The sequence below is a fragment of the Leptidea sinapis genome, chromosome 37, assembly GCF_905404315.1.
Source record: "Leptidea sinapis chromosome 37, ilLepSina1.1, whole genome shotgun sequence".
Classification (NCBI taxonomy): Eukaryota; Metazoa; Arthropoda; class Insecta; order Lepidoptera; family Pieridae; genus Leptidea; species Leptidea sinapis.
The window spans coordinates 5,027,656-5,051,059 of record NC_066301.1 but is presented as its reverse complement, the minus strand read 5'-3'; the positions used below and the strand labels follow the sequence as shown (position 1 = coordinate 5,051,059).

General features: G+C 36.6%; 1 protein-coding gene across 1 annotated transcript in view; it reads right to left on the bottom strand.

Moving 5' to 3' along the window:
* The window catches only part of LOC126975733 (histone-lysine N-methyltransferase SETD1), a 53,620-nt gene extending 30,780 nt beyond the window's left edge, over window positions 1-22,840 (bottom strand). The window contains exons 1-14 of the mRNA XM_050823739.1: window positions 22,490-22,840; window positions 22,116-22,352; window positions 21,360-21,609; window positions 19,599-19,775; window positions 17,541-17,803; window positions 15,422-15,616; window positions 12,708-12,858; window positions 9,612-9,724; window positions 8,646-8,797; window positions 7,343-7,482; window positions 6,203-6,355; window positions 2,201-2,336; window positions 1,629-1,816; window positions 111-308 (exon numbers count right to left, since the gene is read on the bottom strand). Of these exons, the coding sequence (XP_050679696.1) occupies window positions 111-308; window positions 1,629-1,816; window positions 2,201-2,336; window positions 6,203-6,355; window positions 7,343-7,482; window positions 8,646-8,797; window positions 9,612-9,724; window positions 12,708-12,858; window positions 15,422-15,616; window positions 17,541-17,803; window positions 19,599-19,775; window positions 21,360-21,609; window positions 22,116-22,351 (2,352 nt within the window). The 5' untranslated portion in view covers window position 22,352; window positions 22,490-22,840. The remainder of the gene's footprint in view (window positions 1-110; window positions 309-1,628; window positions 1,817-2,200; window positions 2,337-6,202; window positions 6,356-7,342; window positions 7,483-8,645; window positions 8,798-9,611; window positions 9,725-12,707; window positions 12,859-15,421; window positions 15,617-17,540; window positions 17,804-19,598; window positions 19,776-21,359; window positions 21,610-22,115; window positions 22,353-22,489) is intronic.
* Window positions 22,841-23,404: the final 564 nt, after the last annotated feature.

Genomic DNA, 23,404 nt, shown 5'->3' with positions numbered 1-23,404 from the left:
TTGTGATTGGTGTTGCAAAAGGCATGGATTTGAAGTAATCATTTATTTCATTCCATAGAAAATGCTTGGATGCCGTCCTTAATTAGCTGATCGCTATATAGCACACTGACCTGCAGCGGCTGCCCCGCTTCCTTCGCGGGCTTAGCTCTGCTCTTCCTGCTCTGCTCGTCCCACCACAGCTCGAAGCTCTTGAACGCGGTACTCTCCACCATCTTTTTGTTGAAGTCCTTCTTAAGGATCTGCTTCAGCTCTGAAGTCACTCGTTCTATCACGCAGCTTATCGTCGGGTAGTGCGGGTTGTCTGACTCCTGTTGAAAGAGTGTGCAGTCATTTAAGGGTATACCATCACACTATTTTGAAGCTAAATAGGCGTGGTTTAACTGTGCGGTAAAATAATGAAAATAGTAGCATCCAATATCAAGATAGCAATTGTTAATCGACAATTTGATACAACAAATAACATTACAAACAAGCATTCAGCAATTCACAAACAATGTTGCACTTTTATGCAAGAAATAAAAAGAACACTAATTTGTGATTTTACGTCATTGAAAATGTCGTGGGAACGTTTTATTTATAGGTTAATCTTTAAAACTCACTCAACAAAATTATTTATTGGTAATAAAAAACAGATTTTAGTGTACGTGAAATAAAAGATTTATATTTTAGGTGTTTATTCAATGAATTCCACTTCTTTAGTCACCATTTTGGTCATAGACGCCTTGTTTTTGCTACTATGAATTTGGCGTTTTCAACCAATTTAAATTGAAAAGAAAGTACTGAAACGTAACTTCTTGTGACAAGCTGAACTTGGAGCAACTCAGAGTTTTATTTTATTTCTTACATTAATTTGGGGATTAATTATTCTAGTCTAATATTACAGCTGGTGGCAATACATAATCAATAATCAAGCGTGTTTAGTTTCAAACATGTGTGTATTACATACATATAATCACGCCTCTTTCGCGTCCCTATGCGCGTAGGCAGAGACCACTTCTTTCCACTTGCTACGATCTTTACATACTTGTTTCGCTTCGTCCACTTCCATTACTCTTGACCTGGCCTTTTTTCAAGATGTCCCTGATTTGATCTCGAAACGTCCGCCTAGGTCTACCCCTTCCAACACTTTCATTCACATTGGCTTTATACACTTTTTTCGTCAATCGTTCTTCATTCATTCTCTCGAAAAAGTCAAACCATCTCAGCATACCTTTCTCAATTTTTATCACAACATCTTCTTTCAGACCGCAACATTTCCTTATCTCACTATTTCTTATCCTGTCACTCAGTTTAACTCCTATCACACTTCCCAACGCCCTCATCTCAACTGCATTTATTCTGTTTTCATGTTTCTTCTGCCATACGCAGCTTTCACTTCCGTACGTGAGTGTTGGAACCAACACCCCCTCATGCACAGCGAGCCTTGTTAGACACCTTCTGCCTGTTCACAAAGGAGTGCGAAGCTCAATTAACGATGTTTCCTGCATTCACTCTTCTTTCAATATCACTCTCATACATTCCATCTCTTGTAAACTTTGAACCCAGATACACAAACTCATTCACCTGTTCAATGTGTGTATGTATTTCTAAATGTATAAACAATGCAGTGTTAAATGATGAAAGTTAACCTGTGGCGTGGCGGTGGGACGCGCGTTGTGGTTGTAGTGTGGGATGATGGGAGGCGGGAACGAGTACATGTCGCCTGGGACTCCTGGGACTCCGGGAACACCAGGGATTCCAGGGACTCCGGGGACGGCAGACACTCCACTCACGTGTCCCACTGGCATGCCTGCGTACGGTGTCCCCGGGTACGCACCTGTAGTATAAATATAATAATAAATAATATTACCAGTGGGAGAATCCTTTGCACAGGATGCCGGCTAGATTATGGGTGCCACAACGGCGCCTATTTCTGCCGTGAAACAGTAATTTGTAAACATTATAGTGTTTCGGTCTGAAGGGCGCCGTAACTAGTGAAATTAACACTGTCAGTAAATTTTGGCAAAAACCACTAGTCTACAGTGAATACCTCCTCTACGAAAAGGTCATGAAACGCCGCCGCCAAAAACTAATGTAAAACAAAGTTACAATAACACGCGTTTTAATGCTTTTAAAAGGGTGTTATATATTGTACTATGATTCAGAAATGTTCAAGTCCGCCTCGCACATAAATCGCAATAAATAGGAGAGTTGTCATTACCGGGCGTAGCGTGCGGGTACATCGGGTGATGATAGTAGTGGTGTTGCGGCACGCTCGTCTGCGGGTAGAAGTACCCCTCCGCCGGGACCTGCTCCTCTATCTTGGCCTCCGTCGATGATAGCGACGACAGCGACATCTATAAAATAAGTATATTTATCAAGGACAATCGCTGCTATATCGATAGCAGCTCAAAAAAATCTATATTGGTAATGTATAACATAATTTGCTATGTTTGTACAACTTCCAAAAGATTTTGATAATTTCATAAAATCATTACAACTCTTTTTAAATTGACAGGGAACACTCAATCAGTATATAGAGAGCTTGAGCCCAGGCTGGCTAATCAGAATGTTAATGAAGTTCAGCCCTTGTACAACAATGCAAACCAGACTTATGAATTATTGATGTTAACAATATACACTGGTCTTCAAAAGTAAGTATCACACTTTTAAAATTGGGATAACGTTTTAAGTTCACAAGATATACTTTCGAAATAAAAAGGACTCCAAAGAGAAATTAATTTTGTACATAAAAACTTTATAGTCGGTAACCTTCTTTTAAGAATTGGCTGAAAAAAAACTTCAAAAATAAAACCATTCCTTTTTCAAAGTGGACTTTTCCGAATTACAATTTTACCATTCACATTTTTCTTTCAGTTTTAAATTTTTTTCAAGATCGATGGGTCTTGTTTTAAAAAATTATGCTAAAAAGCACATAACATTTATTTATCATGCCTCTTTCAGTTGAAGAATGTGCTAGGATCATGGCTTTTCTGGAACTAGGCATCAGTATGCGTCGCACTGCAAGAATGGTAGGTGTGACGGTACGAACGGTCCAGAAGGTAAAGCGAAGGTACGAAGAGACTGGACACCATCTGAGGAGACCTTGTAATGGCAGACCCAAGTGTACCAGAGCCCGAGAAGATCGTTATATTATTTCCACTGTGTTAAGAAATCGCCACTAAAATGCAGTTGTAGTCCAACAACAGCCACTTCAGACCCGGAGGGACTACATTAGTGACAGTACAGTGAGAAGAAGACTTGCTGAAGCAAATTTGAAACCCCGAAGACCAGCGAGTGGCCCAAAACTCGAGAGACAGCATCGAGTAGCGAGACTGCGATACGCCCGTGAACACATGCAGTGGGATGAAGAAGAATGGTCAAGAATTTTGTTTGCAGACGAGTCTCGATTCTCCCTTTACACTTCTGATGGAAGGCGAAGTGTTTACAGGCGACCTGGTGAGCGATACCTTCAAGCCTGCATCTCAGAAAGAGTCCAATACGGTGGAGGCAGTGTACATGTATGGGCTGGCATATCTTCAGAAGGTCGCACAGAGCTAGTAGCCATAGAAAATGGCACCCTCACTAGGCAAAGATATGCTCAAGAGATTCTCAATGAGTATGCAGGGCCGTATTTAGCAAATATGGGTGATGGATCGATGCTGATGCATGATAATGCCCGGCCACACACGGCTCATATCGTACAAGAGTATATTCAGGAGGTCGGTATCAGCGTGATGGCTTGGCCATTAAGAAATCCTGATCGCAACCCGATTGAACACGCCTGGGATGAGCTTGGGAGGCTAGTCAGAAATCGCAGACCACCACCTACTACCCTAAGGGCACTAAAGCAGGCCCTGGTAGAAGAATGGAAGAATATTCCCCAACATCGGCTCCGAAACCTATTGTTCAGTATGCCAAACCGGCTCGAAGCTGTAATCAGAGCTCGAGGAGGCAATACCAGTTATTAAAAATTAAATAACATGTAATAACGGGTGATTTTTTTGCTGGTATCTTTTTGGCAACACTGTTTTTGACAGATCACGCGTGAATCGTGTCTTGTGTCATTGTCAAACTTATTCAGTTTGGTCTATAATTTAACCATGAATCGACTTACGAACGAACAACGCTTGCAAATTATTGAATTTTACTATCAAAATGCATGCTCGGTTAAGAGAGTGCATCGCGCACTTCTTCCAATTTATGTGCAGTTTGGTCGGCCTACTGAGGCAGCTATTCGGAAGCTTGTGACTAAATTTCGAACCCAGTTTACATTATTGGACATTAAACCACGAACACGCATACGTAGAGTGAGGACCGAAGAAAATATTGCGGCTGTATTCGCCAGTGTTAGTGATGACCGTGAAATGTCGATTCGCCGCCGTTCGCAGCAATTGAGCCTCTGTTACTCCACTACGTGGAAAATTTTGCGAAAGGATTTGGGTGTAAAACCTTACAAGATACAGCTGGTGCAAGAATTGAAGCCACACGACCTCCCACAACGTCTAACATTTGGTGAATGGTCATTGGCAAAGTTGGAGGAGATCCACTTTTTTATCGAAAAATTGTGTTCAGCGACGAAGCTCATTTCGGGTTGAATGGATATGTCAATAAGCATAATTGCCGCATCTGGAGTGAAGACCAGCCAGAAGCATTGCAAGAGCTACGGTACCACATGGCACGCGAAACAATGGCCCAATTGAGAGCCGCCTTCGGTGAACAGTTTATCTCACGTTTTGGGCCCGTCAATTGGCCGCCTAGATCGTGTGATCTAACTAACGCCTTTGGACTACTTCTTGTGGGGCCATGTTAAGGCTCATGTCTACAGGGATAAACCAGCAACTATTGACGCACTAGGAGCCAATATTGAAGCATTTATTCGTGATATACCGACTGATATGTTAAAGAGAGTGTGCCGAAATTGGGCCTTGCGAATGGGCCATCTAAACCGGAGCCGCGGCCAGTATTTGCATGAAATCATCTTCAAACATTAAATTATATTGATCGTTCTATCGATTCCAATATAGATTTCATCAAATTTTTCAAACTTTTTGTGTTTTTTTTTTTTTAAATCAAATCCTATACCTCTTAAAAAACCACCCGTTACATTTTAGTTGAATTTTTTTACACTAAACTAAAAATGTCTTTTTTCATTGTTTTATCTTTTTTAAGTTAAAGATGTTACTAATGTATAATTTTAGATTCTAAGAATTAAAGCCTATAAAATTTGCAACAAAACGTTTTTAATCTTAAGTCTCTACCTTCTATAGTTAAGAAAAAAAATTAATTTGAAAAGTGTGATACTTACTTTTGCAGGCCAGTGTATGTAAAAATCGCTCGTCTTTTTTCCCGGAATCATTTAGGTAACCTATTTTTTTTATTTTATTTATACAAGTTTTAATGCAGCTGCTGCGAATATTGTTATTTATCTAGGGTTAATATTGATTCATAGAGAAGCTGCTTTCGGGTAACTTGTTAAAAACATAAATATTGACTTAATTTAGTTTATGACTTTTTAAATGATATTGTATATTTATTTGACGTAAGCTAAAACTAAGTATCCAAGTATTAATTTAGGTATTATATTATGTTGATTTGACTGCCATGCCATTTACCTAATTAAAGAAAGACACTATTTGTTATCTACTGATCGTATTCTTTGTGTATGTCCTTATTTTTTGGACCAAATAAATAAATAAATAAAAGATTTTTTTATATATAAGAGGGGGCAAATGGGTAAGAGGCTCACGGGATGGGGAGAGGTGAGGCTGTATACCTTTAAGGTAGGAGTATGCTTTTTTCTTGAAGGTCTCTAAGTCGTATCTGATCGGGAAAATCACAGCCGGTAATTGATTCCACAAAGTGGCTGTGCGAGGCTAGAAATTTCTTGCAAAACGCGCGGTTGTGGAATGCCAGACGTCAACGTAATGCGGATGGTACTTTGCACGTAATGTCCGATGGTGGAATTTGGCCGCTGGAATCAGCCCGGACAGCTCCTCTGACCACTCCCCGTGATAAAGACGGTAGAAGATGCAGAGAGAACCCACATCTCTACGCAATGCCAAAGAATCAATCCGATCGGAGATGACTTGAGCCTTGATGATTCGAGTCGCTCTTCGTTGTATGCGGCCGAATTTGCGTTTTATAAAGTTGCAGGCGGTGGCTTATAGTGTACTGACGTAGTTTGACGTGTTGTATTGAGGGCCAGCCGAGGTACACATACCTGATCATCATTCAAGTTGTCGACGCCGTGGTCCAGCGGCGTAGGGGAACCCTGAGGCTTCGCCCCCGTCAACAACTCATCTTCGGAAGATGAAATATCTGAACCTATTTTGTCAACCTGAGGCAGCTTTAATCTTTCCTCCTCTTCCAGTTGCTGCAACATAACAAAGACCTATTTTTAATGTTCAAAATGATAGCATATTGCTTTAAGGGTTTATAACCTTTGTAGGTTGATAGTAATTCTACAGTAAATTGACTTGGCTAGGGGATCTTTCAGTACCACTTTTTTTTTATTACAATAAGGGACAAGACGAGCACGTTCAGCTGATGGTAGTTTTAACGCCCTGCCCATTACAATGCAGTGCCGTTGAGAATTCTTGAAAAACCCAATAATTCTGAGGGGCACTACAACTGCGCTCTTCACCTTGAGACATAAGATGCTAAGTCTCATTTACCCAGTAATTTCACTAGCTACGGCACCCTTGAGACCGAAACACAGTAATGCTCACACATTACTACTTCACTTATTTAACAAGAGCCTCTCAATACGGACTGGGTGTCTTAAAACAGCATAGTGCTGCATTTAGAGGAAGTTTTCGTTACAATGCAACCAAATGCTTAAACAATCTTACACATCCTCTTCTAACGAATTTAACAATTACAAACCGTTAAAAGTTTTCGTCGGAAATTAAAGTCACGATTTTTTTTTTTATGGAATAGGAGGACATACGAGCATACGGGTCACCTGGTGTTAAGTGATCACTGCCGCCCACATTCTCTTGCAACACCAGAGGAATCACAAGAGCGTTGCCGGCCTTTAAGGAAGGTGTACGCGCTTTTTTTGAAGGTACCCATGTCGTATTGTCCCGGAAACACCGCACAAGGAAGCTCATTCCATAGCTTTGTAGTACGAGGGAGAAAAAGCTCCTTGAAAACCGCACTGTGGAGGACCGCCACACATCCAGATGGTGGGGATGAAATCCAAATCACGATTGATGGAACGACAAAAACAAGCTCAGCTTTGGTGGTTGATGGTGAAAATAAGTGTAGTCCATTATTATATATATATATAATATGTAGCTAGCAATAATTGTAAGAGAGTTGGGGAACTGCCCGTCAACCAGAGATTGGTTAACCTTACCCGTTTGATGGTGAGCCTGATGCACTCCAGATAGTGGTCTCGGTCGAGGTAGGGCGAAGGTGTCCTGGACAGCGGCTCCGCGATCATATCGCCATCGTCTTTTACTGATATAATGCTCTCCCGGTCCTCGCTCAACGATCCTGTACACATCAAGTACTAAAATCAAACCATCATCACGTAACTCTATCTACTACCATTTGCCACCCACAATCTTTCACGGTTTCTTCTACATGCACCACCCTTTCCGAACTCTTATCCTCAACAACGATTCATTTAGAAGAGATGTGACGATTTAATGTTATTTGGTTATACACTAAAATAACTCCTTAATTTAAACTCTTTATTTTTCTTTTTTGGAAGAAAAGAGACACTAAAATAACTCCGTAATCCAAACTCTTTATTTTTCTTTTTTGGAAGAAAAGAGACAAGCTATCGTATCTGTAAGTGATCACCGCCGCATACATTTTTAACCGACTTCAAAAAAGGAGGAGGAGTTCTCAATTCGTCGGTATGTTTTTTGGCAACACCACAGGAATGGCATGTGTGAAGTTAAAGCTCATTATATTATATTTATCTTTTTTTAGTTCGCGCTACTGCTCGTAAATAACATTTTACAACATAATACACTGCTTTCTGAGATAAAAAAAGCATAGATTTTCCAGGGGATAAATAACGTTCTTAGCATATTTACTCGCAGTGAAACTATAAAACGCATTTATTTTCTCAAAATTGATTCATTTACAATTATTTTTCATGCCATTTCTAATATCAATAATATCTAATACCATTTCGGAAACTTTCCCTCTGTTATAGTTTTGAAATTGTTAGTGCTTCAAAAGATGATAGCTCCGAACATTCGATAGATACATGGACACATACATCCATGATTAAAAAAAGATATCGAAATGCTCGAAAAAGTGCAACACAGAGCTACAAAAACGGTTATTTCATTGAAATGCAAAAACATATGAAGAACGGCTTTCTGAACTAAACTTGACTACAACAACGTAGACAAAGAGGAGATCTGATAGAGACATTCAAAGTATTAACTGGTTACAAGAAGTAAGAGATATCCACGACATGTACAACATTAGTCATAATACCCAATTAAGGGGACAGAAAAAGTTTTCTTACAAATCGGGTCGTGACATGTGGAACTGTTTACAAGAATCTGTGATTAGGGCAAAATTAGTGGATAGCTTTAAAAAACACTTGATGAACATATAAAAAAAACTAAATTGTAAATATAAGTGCAGTGTTATGCACGCATCAGATCAATGATCTGCTAGTTATAATATAATACCTTCATCATCTGAAGGTGGTTGCGGCGCGTCCAGGTCTGGTATCTTGGATGGCAGCCGGTTCTCGTCTTCCTCCTCCGAGGAGATACCGAGTGCCAGGAACGGAGGCGCCAGTCCTCCCCCGCTACTCGCGCCCCTCAGCAACATAGCAATTCTGATGGCCCAAGGTGGTAAATCAATTAGGCGAAAAATTAAGCTCAAGGTTTTGAATCCACAATATTAGTATTTAGTGTTTTTAACCTGTTGTTGTTACTAGAAGCCTAAATATTTAAATTTACCGGGCCAACGAAAAAAAATTTAAAATACAAGAACTAGTTCTGCAGCATACGTGGTTATAATGAATAGCTATAGTTATTTTCATATTATTATATCTTATAATACCATATTGGTGCTGCAGAAAGGGGCTATTCACGCTATTTATAAACTAAGTCCTGAAGAATAATCAGGCGATTATAAATAAAATAAAATATTAACTAAATGAATATATTAACTGTTCTGTAGCTAATGCACCCCAATATAAAATGGCATAAGAAGCATTTATTTTTTCAAAATTGATTCCACAAGAATTGTTTTTGATGTCAAGAATACTTATTTAAGTATTACTACAAAAACCGATAATGTTAATAATAAATTGTTGTAAATATTAGTTATATAATAATAATAACCAGGAAAATATATACAAAATTTAAGCCTACTACCATTCGGTTAAGGCGAGATAATAAGCCTTAGTAAGTGATGTAAACCGTCTATGCTTTTACAACGTTCCCAGAAATTGTACTAATGTTTGACGAAATTCGAAATAATTGTCAAAAAAAATTACGAGCCGTAGCCCTATTCCCAGTCCCATTATAAAGTGCTTCCGCTTTTGTTATTGTTCAAGTACTTACTTGAACAATTTTACTTTTAGTATTGGATTGGCAGCGGTGGTGATTTACCAGCAGATGCACCATGCGCCCAAAAATATTTACCTGGTATCCAAATCGACATTCTTGTGATCATCAACGGGTGGCGGGGGCTTAGGTTCCGGTTCACACGACGTCTCCTTGGGTGGCTGAGCCTCGTCGGTCTTCGTCTTTGACTCCTACATCACACAAAAATATTCGATTACATAAAAAATATATAGCTTTCTTTTATATATAAGAGTCAAACGGGCAAGAGGCTCGCGTGGTGGGAAGCGATAATAGCAACCGCCCATTTAATATCCCCAACACCGAGGTTCTTGAGATGTGATACCCGCATTTAAGACGGGAATATGCTCTTTTCTTGAAGGTCTCTAACGGCCGTTCCCAATATACTATCTATAGATAGAGATAAATTACTACCTTCTACTGTCAGTAATTAGCTATCAATAATCTGAAGCTCTCCCAATATACCCGATAAGTCATTGTTATCGTCTTATATTGGGACGCGTGAATTGCAATTTCCATACAAACTTCTATTGCTGGTAACTTATTCGTCCTCCCATTGACAGACAACGTGTACGGATAAGGTGAGTTACCGTCGATAAGTCTATTTGGACAGAAAAGTCAACGATAGTTGCGATTTTTTATCTCAAACAGGCCACAACCGGAGATAGACTGAATATTGGGAACGGCCGTTAGTCGTATCGGTGCAGGAAAACTGCAGACAATAATAATTGATTCCACAAAGTGGTTGTCCAAGGAAAGAAGTTATAAAATGCGAGGTTGTAGAATGCTAGAATGTCAGCCGGATACAGGTGGAATTTTGCATTTTGACATTATGTCCGGTGGTGTAATTCGGCTGCTGGTATCAACCTGAACAACTCCTCTGAGCACTCCCCGTGAAATGATATGCGGTAGAAGGTGCAGAGAAAACCCAGATCTGAACAATGCGTCCGTAGCGTTATTTTAAATTTTGTGACACTAATTAAATTTGAACACAAAATTTACGAACGATACGGGACTCGAACCTCACGCGTTCCGTGTGAGCGCTCTTTCCACTGAGCCAAACGTTCGAATGACGTATCGTTGATAAATCTTGTTCTTGTTCAGCTCTCAGGTTGTGGCATCGTACATAAATTTTGTTTGTGTCTAATTTAATTAGTGTAATTAATCCCAGAAGTGAGGGTTTATCACTTTAAAGGTAAATGTATACACTTATATAATAAAGTCCCCGCAACTGTTCAGGCATTATCTATAAATAAATTTAAATGTTTTATAAAAAAAATGGCTCTGTCGTAAATCATATTACTCCACAGCTGAATATATAAATGATCGGACAGCCTGGGAATAGATTGTGATATTTCATAGCGAAAGAAATGACTGTACAATATTGTATATTTTTATTGAAAAGAGCGCAAAAAAAAGGATGCTGGGAGAGTTTCTTGCGCCGCTTCTTCTCTCTCAGAGCGCCATTTGTTTCCGAAGCGGTAGTAGTATCTAGTATATTAGAAATGACATCTAAAAGAATTCTAAAGGAATCAATTTTGAGAAAATAAATGCCTTTTATGCCTTTTAAAAAATTACAATATGTTAAAATTTTGTATTTAATTTTAAATAATTTTATTTAAATTTAATTTGAACTAAGTACATCAAATCACATAAAATACAATTTTTCTTTGGCCTATTTAGCGAAAACCATTATTATCCTCTATCTAAATTGAAATACACCAATATCCAGTAGGTTTAAAATAAATAGCATATAATAATCTACTTTGGCTAATAATAATTGGCGTACTACAAAGCTGTGGAATGAGCTTCCTTGTGCGGTGTTTCCGGGACGATACGACATGGGTACCTTCAAAAAAAGTGCATACACCTTCCTTAAAGGCCGGCAACGCTCTTGTGATTCCTCTGGTGTTGCAAGAGAATGTGGGCGGCGGTGATCACTTAACACCATGTGACCCGTACGCTTGTTTGTCCTCCTATTCCAAAAAAAAAAAAATATATAGCTTATAAAACAGCAATTACTACAAAAAATTCAAACCCTGCATAAAATAATAGTAATGTTGCATAATGTGTGCTACGATAAAAACTATTTTAATTTATTTATATATAAAGCAATACCTGGAACATATTTTATCAACAATAAATTAAAATAAAACACTACAAATTTCCCCACCACAAAGCCTATAAAATTCTACCATAAAAATAACATTGGATTGATAAAATAGCATTAAAGTGGCAACACTACAAGCCGCGTGCACTGTGTGTTCCCGCACCTGAACTATGTCTCTCCCTTTTTGTTCCTCACGTGCGGGCGACACGTGGGACTGCGGCGTCACTTGCGGCCATCGCTCGCTTTTTGTAAAGTCACACAACTAATATAAGCGTGACCCACAATGGACGTTCATGATGTCAATATGAGTCGGAATTAGGATTTAAGTATTTATATTATATTGCATATATATACAGTAGCAGTACTACCTTGGACAAACATGAAGTTAGTTCTTCTGCCAATTCTTCTGTACGTGTGTTGACAGTGAACTCCTTCAAAACGGCTGGACTAATTTGAATGAATTTTTGTGCGTGTTCAATTAGATTCAAGGATGGTTTAGATTTAAAATTGAACTACCTCCTAAATTGCTGGACCGATTTTGATGATTTTTTTAGATTCTTAACACAGCCAATATATAATTTTCTTATGTATGTTAGTGATCTCCTCCTAACGTCTGGACCGATTTTTCAATTTTGACACGTGTGTACAGGACAAAGTCTGTCGGATCCGCTAGTATGTATATATATTTTGTGCATGTCTATATGTATATTTGATAATCATGTGTATCTCGGTATATATTACAACAGCGTGGCCGAACTTAGTCTTATTTATTTATTATTATTATCGTTTTCTGTCTTCCCGTTTAGACTGGATGACGGAGTGGTGGCGCTCCATTGCTAAATCATTTTCAAAGCAAAATCCTATCCCCTAAGTAGTAAGTACCTATTCACTGCCGCCCAATATGTTGAAACATTATAAATGGTGTCTCTTTTTTGCTGGAACCAATTTCATATTGAATTGGAATCTCCGTGCGATGAGGTTCTACCGTTTACTTGAACGTGGTAGGCACAGCTTTACCTTAAATAATTTTTAATAAGTGAAGTTACCGGAGTGTGGTAATGCGGCGTGAGGGGCGTGGTCGTGGGCGTATGAGGCGTGGCCAAGGGTGTGTGGCCGGCCCCCGGGGTGGCCGCGTGTCGCCAGTCCCACCACACACTGGAGCCGGGAGTGGCCCCTGCGCCGTACCCGTACCCGTACCTACACATACAAACTTATACTTTAGTTAGTGGCTCAACAGATGGAAGTCAACGACAGCCACTCATGGACATCCACAATGCGCAGAGATCGACAGATGACAGATTAAAATTTGGAAAGTTATTATAATTTATTTAGACCTTATTACTTTAATTATATTTATTGAAATACTAGTATTGACGCAAGACTGATAGTAACGGATCTCAGTCGAGCGGGGCTGCAACCGCCATTGTGAACCAGTTTTTCTTCAGTATCTTACAATTTAACGTGAGCCGACAACAATGCGGTACTACCGCATATAAATGTAAGTACGTTTAAGTGTGTTTATTTTTTTATTTTATTTTATTTTAAAAGAAAACTTACAACTTAATTTAAAGGAATTAGAAAAAAAATTATAAATACAAAAGCTATACAATGAGTGTTAATAAAAAAAAAGCTAATACAAATAGTAGTAAACGAGTTTCTTCAAATGGAATTATTAAAGAATTCATTTGACAGTGTTTTACGAATGGTAGTGGGAGTGATGCAAAAAGATCCAAATTTTATTCAAAGATATATCAGATCTGAGCATATACGAGTTTTTCCGAAATTTGGTATGTGAATGTGGTGTGAGTAGAATACAAAAGGTACGAGGATATGTATTAATGGGGATTTTAAAGAGTAACTTCTCAAGAAGCTGCGCACAATCAACCGTATTATTTATAATATTGACGAGGTAGGATATATCACTTATATTTCTTCGAATGGTAGCTTAGCTAAAATTAGTCGCAGTAGATGCAACTGGGCACATAAACCTTCATACTTCTAATCAGAATTGAGATTAAATTTGAAATTAAGGAAACGAGTAATTTTTTTCTGGATTCTTTCTATACTTTGAATATACACTTCATATTTGGGGTTCCAAATTTGAGATGCATATTCAAGATTGCTTCTAACCAGGGCACAATAAAGAATTATAATTGATTTAAGTTTTGTGAAATCTGATGATCGGATTAGGGATCCCAACATTTTTGATGCCTTACTAACAATTTGGTCCACATGTTTGTCATACAATAGCTTACTGTCGACTGTTACACCTAAATCTCGTATAATAAATACACGATCTACACTGGCCTGCAAAAGTAAGTATCATACTGTTCAAATTATTTTTTTTTATTAACTATAGAAGGTAGAGATTTAAGATTAAAAACGTTTTGTTGCAAATTTTATAGGCTTTAATTCTTAGAAACTAAAATTATACATTAGTAAATTTTAAGTTTAAAAAGATAAAAAAATGAAAATAGACATTTTTAGTTTAGTGTAAAAAAATTCAACTAAAATGTATTACATGTTATTTAATTTTTAATAACTGGTATTTAGGTAACTTGGTATTAGCATAAATTTTTAAAACAAGGCCCATCGATCTTGAAAAAAATGTAAAAGAAAGAAAAATGTGAATGGTAAAATTGTAATTCGGAAACATCCACTTTGAAAAAGGAATGGTTTTGTTTTTGAAGTTTTTTTTCAGCCAATTCTTAAAAGAAGGTTACCGACTATAAAGTTTTTATGTACAAAATTAATTCTCTTTGGAGTCCTTTTTATTTCGAAAGTATATCTTGTGAACTTAAAACGTTATCCCAATTTTAAAAGTGTGATACTTACTTTTGAAGGCCAGTGTATTTCTTGATTCTTTAATGTGGATCTATATACGTTGTGCTTACGCGACAAGGATTTGGCAAAACATTTAGAAACGTTAAGATTTAATCTATTAACTTGTCAATATTGATCGAGTCTAAATATATCATCATGAAGAAGACTCTGGTCTCTGTAGTTATTTACTACTCTAAAGATTTTCATATTATCAACAAAGAGCAAAACGTTGGAATTATGAAAACAAGTGATCCTGACTGAAAACAACATCCTGAATGAAAATAATAAAGAGTAGGGGCCCTAGTAAGGAACCCTGTGGCACATCCGAGGGAATACTGCGCCATTATGAGGTAAAGCCGTTTAGCACTACAGCCTGCGATCTATTTTTGACCGACTTCAAAAAAGGAGGAGTCGGTGTCATCCAAGATAGGTTTGTAACTACATACATAGTTATAGGTGAGATCTGCTTGAGTGGTTTGGAGGCGAGAGCGAATTGCGGCGGAATGACACCGATTCCAAAAATTACAATAATCGTAACTAGAATTAAATTTATTAATTAGATTGTAAAAAAGATACGCAATAATTTTTATACTTTTTAGTGCATATTATGTCTATTGTTCTGGAATAGTGTTTTTGAAGTCGGTTGTTATTTTTGTTAATTTTATTTTACATAGGAAGAAAACCAGCGAAACAGATCACCTCTAATGCCTGCCTTAGCTAATTTGAGTAGTAGTATGTTATGGTCAATTCGATCAAAGGCCTTGCTGTAGTCAGTGTCCACTGCGTCAACTTGGTTTCGATTATCCATTTTATCAGATACAAAATCTATGAATATTCGCAATACAAGATGAATGACTAGTATTATATTACTCATTCGATCGCCTTAATTCAGAAATGAATATCACAACAGCGTTATAAAGCGAAATTTTTTACTCACCCGGGTTGATAGTAGGGGTCGTAGCCGATGGGAGCGGGTGTGGGGGCGGGTGTGGGGGCGGGTGTGGGGGCGGGGGCGGGGGCGACCACCGCCGGGGACGGAGTGGGGGAGGGCGGCGGGGCCACCGCGGGCTGAGCGAGCGCCGCGTACGTGTCCGAGTTGTCGGCCGTGTTGCGAGCGTGGCGCAGGCGGTGTCTGGAGACATAAGAGTAAACATATAGTCACAATGTTCACACAAACAAATGATTCAAATGAACAAAAGAGGAACTGTGATTTCAAGCATTACGAATCCCGATTGTTTTTACTATTACAAGAACTAACTCTATACTTATAATTGTAGCCGATAAATCGACCCAATTACTTTGGTTATGGCCAAGACAGAATAATAATAAATATAGTGTTTATTTTTATGTTTTGTAGCAGTTAAGGGCCACTACAATGAAGCTAATGTCAGGATAAAATCACCAAGCATATTCAACTTCGATAATATTACTGCAAGGTAACGGTCTTAATTTTTTAAGACCGTTACCTTGCAGATGAAACAGGAGCACAATTAAGCGAATGCACCTTTCTAAAAGGTCGACTTCGATCCTGTGATTCCTCTGGTGTTGCAGGACAGTGTGCGACCGTGATCACATAACACCAGAAGACGCATACGCTCGTTTGTTCTCCTCTTATCTTCCGTAAGAAATAAAGAGAAGACATTTTCTTATCTATATTAAATACGTGCTATACATACCTAAATACAGACATAAATATCTTAAATACAGATCATTCCAGACACGCTTTTTATTAGCTTCACCTCCTTCAACTCGTTTGGGCGAGATTTTGACCCACTTCAAACGGCCAGATTTCGTTCGATTTGTCGAGGAAAGATTAATTTGATAAAATTATTTCATGTTTCAATTTGCAAAATAAGATTTTTGTTCAATTATAAACTTAATTTTTTACATTATCTTTTATATTTATATATATAATTATATTCTTTCGCGTATACGTTGATTACACATGCACTTTTTATTTAGTTATGTCAGACTTCGAAGTTTACTAAAATTAAGTTATTTTTTATTATGAAACTAAGGGACGAGACGAGCAGTACGTTCAGCTGTTGGTACTTCATACGCCCTTCCTATTAAATGCATTGCCGCTCAGGGTTATTGAAAAACTCAAAAATTCTGAGCGGCACTACAACTGCGCTCGTCACCTTAAGACATAAGTTGTCAAGTCTCATTTGCCCAGTAATTTCACTTGCTACGGCGCCCTTCATACAGAAACACAGTAATGCTTACACATTACTGCTTCACAGAAAAAATAGGCGCCGTTGTGATACCCTTAATCTGGCAGCCGGCATCCGGTGCAAAGGAGCCTCCCACTGGTATAATAATAATATAGTATAGTAATAATAAAATAAAATCACCATGATAAAACATTAAGTACCTTCGTTTACATTTCCTCCTACATCGTTTGCTTGGAAAAGAAAGATTATATAAACAACATATTTCCAATAACTCTTATTAATTTATTATGTTCAAACTTTCTCTCAATTGCGTAAGTTTATGTCTATTTCTACAATTCATAGTTCTAAATATTTTCCGCTACATCATGACCAGATTGAACATCAACCATTATTATAGTCAAACTCTTTAACGCAGTTCAAATAATGAAAGATGAAGATTAAATGTATATGTTTGATAATGTAAATATTAATATGAAAGATATTATAATTAACGGAATTATTAATTGCTCGTATTACTTAAGCTAACTATAAGCAGCTTTTAGAATTAGTGTGTTTATGAACAACTCGAGATATTTTCCAGAAGAGATTTTTTTAATAAGAGACCAGACGAGCAGGTCGTTCAGCTGATGGTAATTTATACGCCTTGCCTATTATAATGCAGTGTCGATCAGGATTTTTGAAAAACCCAAAAAATTCTAAGGGGCACTACAATTGCGCTCGTCTTTTTGAGACATAAGAGGTTAAGTCTCATTTGCTAAGTAATTTCACTAGCTATGGGGTGCTTTAGACCGAAACACAATAATGCTTACACATTACTGCTTTACGGCAGAAATAGGCGTCTTTAGGGATTAGTAACGATAATTATTGAGTGATGTATTATACCGGTTCCTATCCTTGTCTCTATCCCTGTCTCGCTCACTCTCGTCGCGATCGCGATCTCGGTCTCGGTCCCGCTCTCTGTCTCTATCCCGGTCCCGGTCTCGATCTCTGTCCCGGTCTCGGTCTCGATCTCTGTCTCGGTCTCTGTCGCGGTCGCGGTCTCGCTCGCTCCGATGCCGATGTCGATGGTGCCTGTACTCGCGCTCCTCGTCCGACCATTTAGTATTGCTGTCACTGTGTTCTACTTCCTTGTAGCGGTATGAATCCTGAAAATATAATACAATATTTAAAGAAAACAAAAAAGGAGCATGTTCTCAATTCGACGGTATTTTTTTATGTTTGTTACCTCAGAACTTTCGAATGAGTGTAACGATTTAGATGATTCTTTCTTTGTTTGATACCTGGTGCTTCCCGCATCTTGCAATTTGGTTCAATTCTGACAATGGCATCCATGAGGAAACCGTAAAAGTCTTTAATTTGCATTAAATATGTGCGCGACAAATGGACGAGTAACTCAATACATCACGCCAACCGATTTCGATTATTCTTTTTTTTATTGGGAAGGATTATACTTTAAGAGTAGTTTTATGAGAGTTTGGTGCGGTTCTGCCTATGGGATCCATGACAAAGTAACGGAACTCTAAACAAGTTTTGTTTAGTAGTTTAGTTTTTTACATGTACTATGTACTATATGTCCTATAGTATATTGCTATGGAGCAATACAGTCGTTATTAAGAGGGCAAAGCAGCCGATATTAAAGCCTGCAAGGGCTATTCGCGCTATATATAACCTAGGAAGGAACCTAAAGAATTATTAAGAGAAAAATTAAAAAGAAAACATTTTAAATGTTGCCTCTTAATATATTCATGAAAATGTTTTGTATGTACATAGACACATTAAAGAATTTTCAAGAAATTATGATAAACATAATGTTGACCCTAGGAACAAACAAACTTGTTAAGCCTACCACTCGGCTAGTTAGGAAGTCTTTTGTGGGGCGATGTAAATACTTTTACAACAAGATCCTAGAAAATGTTCAAAACAAAGGTATAAATAACGTAATTCAAGAGAATTGTTAAAAAAACGTTTGTGTGGTAAAGGTTACTATAACATAAATGACTTTCTTAATGTAACCACTGCTCGGGAATGGAGGGGCCACCCTCAGGCTGCTAAATAATAAGCTTGATTGTACGATATTACTTTGTAAACAAATTTTAATGAAAAAAAAGCCCGCTGAGTTTTTTACGCCCGTTCTTCTCAGGTCTGTGGCATTCGATTTGGAATGGGTGGTAGTTTTTGACTTTCAATAAGTGATGTCACATCCTGTTTTGAATTTGAATTCATTTTCTATATGATAATGCACTATGGTAGACATGTCCTTAGACAGAAAAAGGTATCACAAATAATTTATCTATATCCTGTTGATAATGAAAGTTCAAGTATATTCTTACTTAAACATTTCCTTAGATAAGGAAACCAAAAGTGAGGTCTCTGGGATAGAACTCTCCTTAATAGATTAATGGATGCATTGCTAAGTATTCCTAAGCATTAAGATAAGGAACAGGTATGAGTGTGGAGGTAAGTGAAGAGTGCAATTGTGGCGCCACTCACTAATTTGGGTTTATCCAGAATCCTGAACTGAACTGCATTGTAATTGGTTGGATGTATTATTTATCATCTGGTAAATTTCTTGCATGTCTGGTCACTTTTTCTCGTGATATAATTCTAAAATAACCCAATCAGAGAAACAAACAAACATGTCTAAGAAAAATCCTACAAAATCACAATTTCTTACTCAAACTACCAACAACACTGTTTAGTCCATATTGTAATTTTTTATGTAAATATCTTAAATTATAAAAAATGTTTTAGTAATATAGTGTGTATTTTGTATAATATTGTTTTGTTCCATGCTAGAAAGTAGCCCTGTGCCTTTGCGCCAGTCTGGTACAGCTACTCGCCATATCACAAAAATTTATTTGAATTGAAAATTAATATTTTAAATTTCCTCTATCTATGACTCTCTAGTTAAAACATAACTATAAATATTAAATAGCTTACCTTTTCCACGAGCTTAGCATCCTCCAACCTCTTACTAAGTGACAGATCAATTTTAGCAAGTCGTGCATCTTCCAAGTGTGGCGTTGGTTTAACTACATGAAGTCTCTTGTCTAATGTTTTATCGTCATACATTTCATGACATTTCTTCCCAAAGGCATCATGATAAACTTCTAGCACCTTGAACAACAATTGAAAATGTTGAAAAAAAAGTTTGACACATTTGCACTCATATGAAATTAACACTGTTTCCTGACATACAGCCAAAATTCAATATTCAATCCCTTCAAGTTATTTAGAATCCAGGTTTTATGCCATCAATTGACCCTGAATCTGCATTTCAAAATGTCAATCTTGATTTCCAAATCATATGACACAGAAAATGCTAACCAAGCGAAAAATACTAATGTGTCATCCTACAGATGGTTTGAAGAAAGAGCTCTCATTTTTAATGGAAGAGGAGAACCAATGGGCATACACATCACCTGATGTTATGTGATCAGCACCTCACACAATCTTTTGTAACACCAGAGGAATCACAGGAGTGTTACAACCCTTCTATAAAGATGTAGATACTTTTTAAGGTACCCATATCACATCATCTTGGAAAAAACACATAACAAAGCTCTTTCCACTTGCTGTTGAAGAAAGCTTGATCAGATTGGTTATTAAGATGCCAACAGCAGGAAATGAACTAAAATAATAACCTCTGATTGCCATTGTATACATACAGTACATTAATTGACACATTTTTATTTGTTACAAATGTTTAAATTAAAAAATTATATTTTTCCAGTATCTAAAATTGTTACAACACTGATGTAATACTGTGGGGAATACAGAGTAAGTAACTTTTTATGATTAATGCATTTCAAGTTGAAATTTATATCAAATACTTGTGGATGGTCTCTTGAAACTAATATTTTCACACACAGTTGTGTAAGTAGATTAAGCACAAGAAAAGGAACACATCTAAACCTTTATTTGTTATATATATTAAAGATTTGACGACCCATATAGCCATATGGTTAGTGATCCTGACTACTTAGTGAGAGGTCCCGGGTTCAAATCCCAGTACATGCAATCAGTTATATGATGAATATGATGTTTGTTTCCGAGTCATGGATGTTTATATGTATTTAAATATGTTTAAGTAAGTATATTGTATTAAATATATTGTTGTCTTGTACCCATAGTACAGGCTATGCCTAGTTTCAGGCAAGATAATTTGTGTGTCTATATTTAAAAAAAAAAATATTAAAAAAGTATAAATTTAAAATGTGCCCCTTTACAAATCGGCAGTGCCCCAGGCTACTACATTTTTCCTATTACTATTCCTTCACAAAGTTCTGACTCTTATTTTGTTGAGATAATATGGTTTAGTTTACATGGCATTATAGCTTGTTTCAATAGCTTTCTGATACATACACTCAAATCATCCTAATTATAGAGTAATCTATTACTACATGTAAAATAATACTCATTGACAGAACACTACGGGAGCAACAAAATCTGAACGGATCTGAGGCATACCGCATGATCAGTTTCCCTGAATGTAAAGGTTAGGTCAAAATTTACTGCATACAGTAATATTGACAGCATAATAATACATTGTGCTGTATTATTCTTATTAGTATATTGAATTAATCATTCTTTATTTCATCAGCAAGAAAGCGAAGATTTTAAATCCTAATTATAGACGATGTACCAATCACACTAGCACAAATTCACTTTTTTGAAAGTATCATCATTTCTTATACATACCTGGCCCATAACAGACTTTCCATTGTATTTATCTATACACAATTTAGCATGTTTTACTTCCTGAAATACAACTCGTGCAAATCCCAGATGTCTATTTGTTACTGGGTGGTAAAAAATTGTTAATTCCTCATGTGGACCAATTTTATTAATCATATCTGAGAGAAAGGCCTTATCAATGTTATCATTTACATTTGCAATTGTAATTTCAACTGCTGGCGGAGTTCCCACATAATTTTTGTCTATTCTAAATCTGTAAAATAGAGTTTCATAACAGTAAAGCCTATGATTAGATTAAATGTTCAAATTTACAAACAAACAAATTTTGAAATTGATATTTGAAAACTCCCGCCATTGTCAACCAGTGACAGCTGTCAATATCAGCATCACTGCTCTAAATGGCAATAATAAAAACAATTATTTTTATAACCCAAAATTAATACAAATACATTTTATTTTGATAAATTGCATAAAAAAGGTAAATATCTATACTTTAAAATCTTCTATAATAGAAAAATATCAATTGACTTAAATAGTCAAACTACACATAAGTGATTGTTGCATTTGTTTGCATAAATTCCTGCAAATATTAACTATTTAAGCACAAATACAAGTAAAAATTGTCTTGATTCTGATATATTTTGCTAATTTGGGCATTTATAAATTATATGAACCTATTAAATAACAATATGATCATATCAAAACAAATGGTTTACTATTCATAACAACTGATATAACTACAATATCTAACAATACTACCTAGGTATTGGCAAATCAGCTGGTTCAAATTTGATCCACATTCTGGAGAGTGGTGGTCTAGGATCTCGGCATTGTACAGGGGGATAACTCTGATCCCCGGGGACAATACCATCATATCTATAAAGTTTTGTTGCACCTTTTACAAGAAATGGATCTATAAGTAATCTATAATTCTTTGGTGCCTTGTGAAGTACAGCATTATGTCCAGGTGTTCGATGTTCCATTGCTCCATTCATGCTAAAACACAAAAAAATAAATTTTAATTTTAAAAAACATAACCTCACTCATAGCTATTTTAAATAGTGAATTTTTTTTATAAAAGGCGGTTGTAAATAAATAGATTTGGCAAAATTATAGTGATAAACACAACAAACCTGAAATCTTTACTATTAACTAATATTATTTCAAAATTTCAATTTTTTTTTGTTAATATCGTTCTACAATGACGCAACATTTTCAGCTGTTAATATTTCGTATTGTACGTTAAACTTAATAATATACACAAACTTTTATACGGCAGTATAAATAAAAATTACTTAAAAATCGTAATCAAAATGTAAAAATTCTACGGCAAGCACTCTCCATGGTGACGACCTCTCTATCAATGCGAATTTTATCTATATTCTATTCACTTTTCACTCTATGTATTTACTATATTCACCATAGATAAAAATTTACCGTATTAGTACATTTTTACATTCCTAGACTTCCTACTACAAAATAATGCAAAGTTTATTATAAAATTAATATATACAAGATATATATTTATGAAAATTGCTGTTAAATCATTGGATTTTCATATTTGGTGGTTTTGTTGCATCAAAATTGTTGAAAAGAAAGATCTTATTGTGTAGCAAACCTTGATCATAAAGGCCGGAAAGCATTAGCGCAGCGCTGCACAGCGCGGCACTAAGCGTCAAAATATTATTACAACCATTTTATATGCATTTAGAGCATGTCGCACTAGAGCGGTGTTGCACTGCGCGTTGCGGCATAGTTGCCTCCGAGAGATATTTTGAAGCTCAGCGCCGCGACGCGCAGTGCAGCGACGCTCAGTGCGACACAGCAAGCGGCGCGTTGCTTCAATATGCGCACTATTAATTGTTGAGATTATAGAATTTCATCTTATAATTTTAAGAACTTAATAAAAATATTTAAATCATTAAATTTATTACTTTGATTTTATTAATTCTCAATTTAATTTTATTAATATATTGGATGCATTGCATACCCTTACAAACTAATTTATTATGAATATTACAGCGATTGTAAAACACTCTATTGATTGA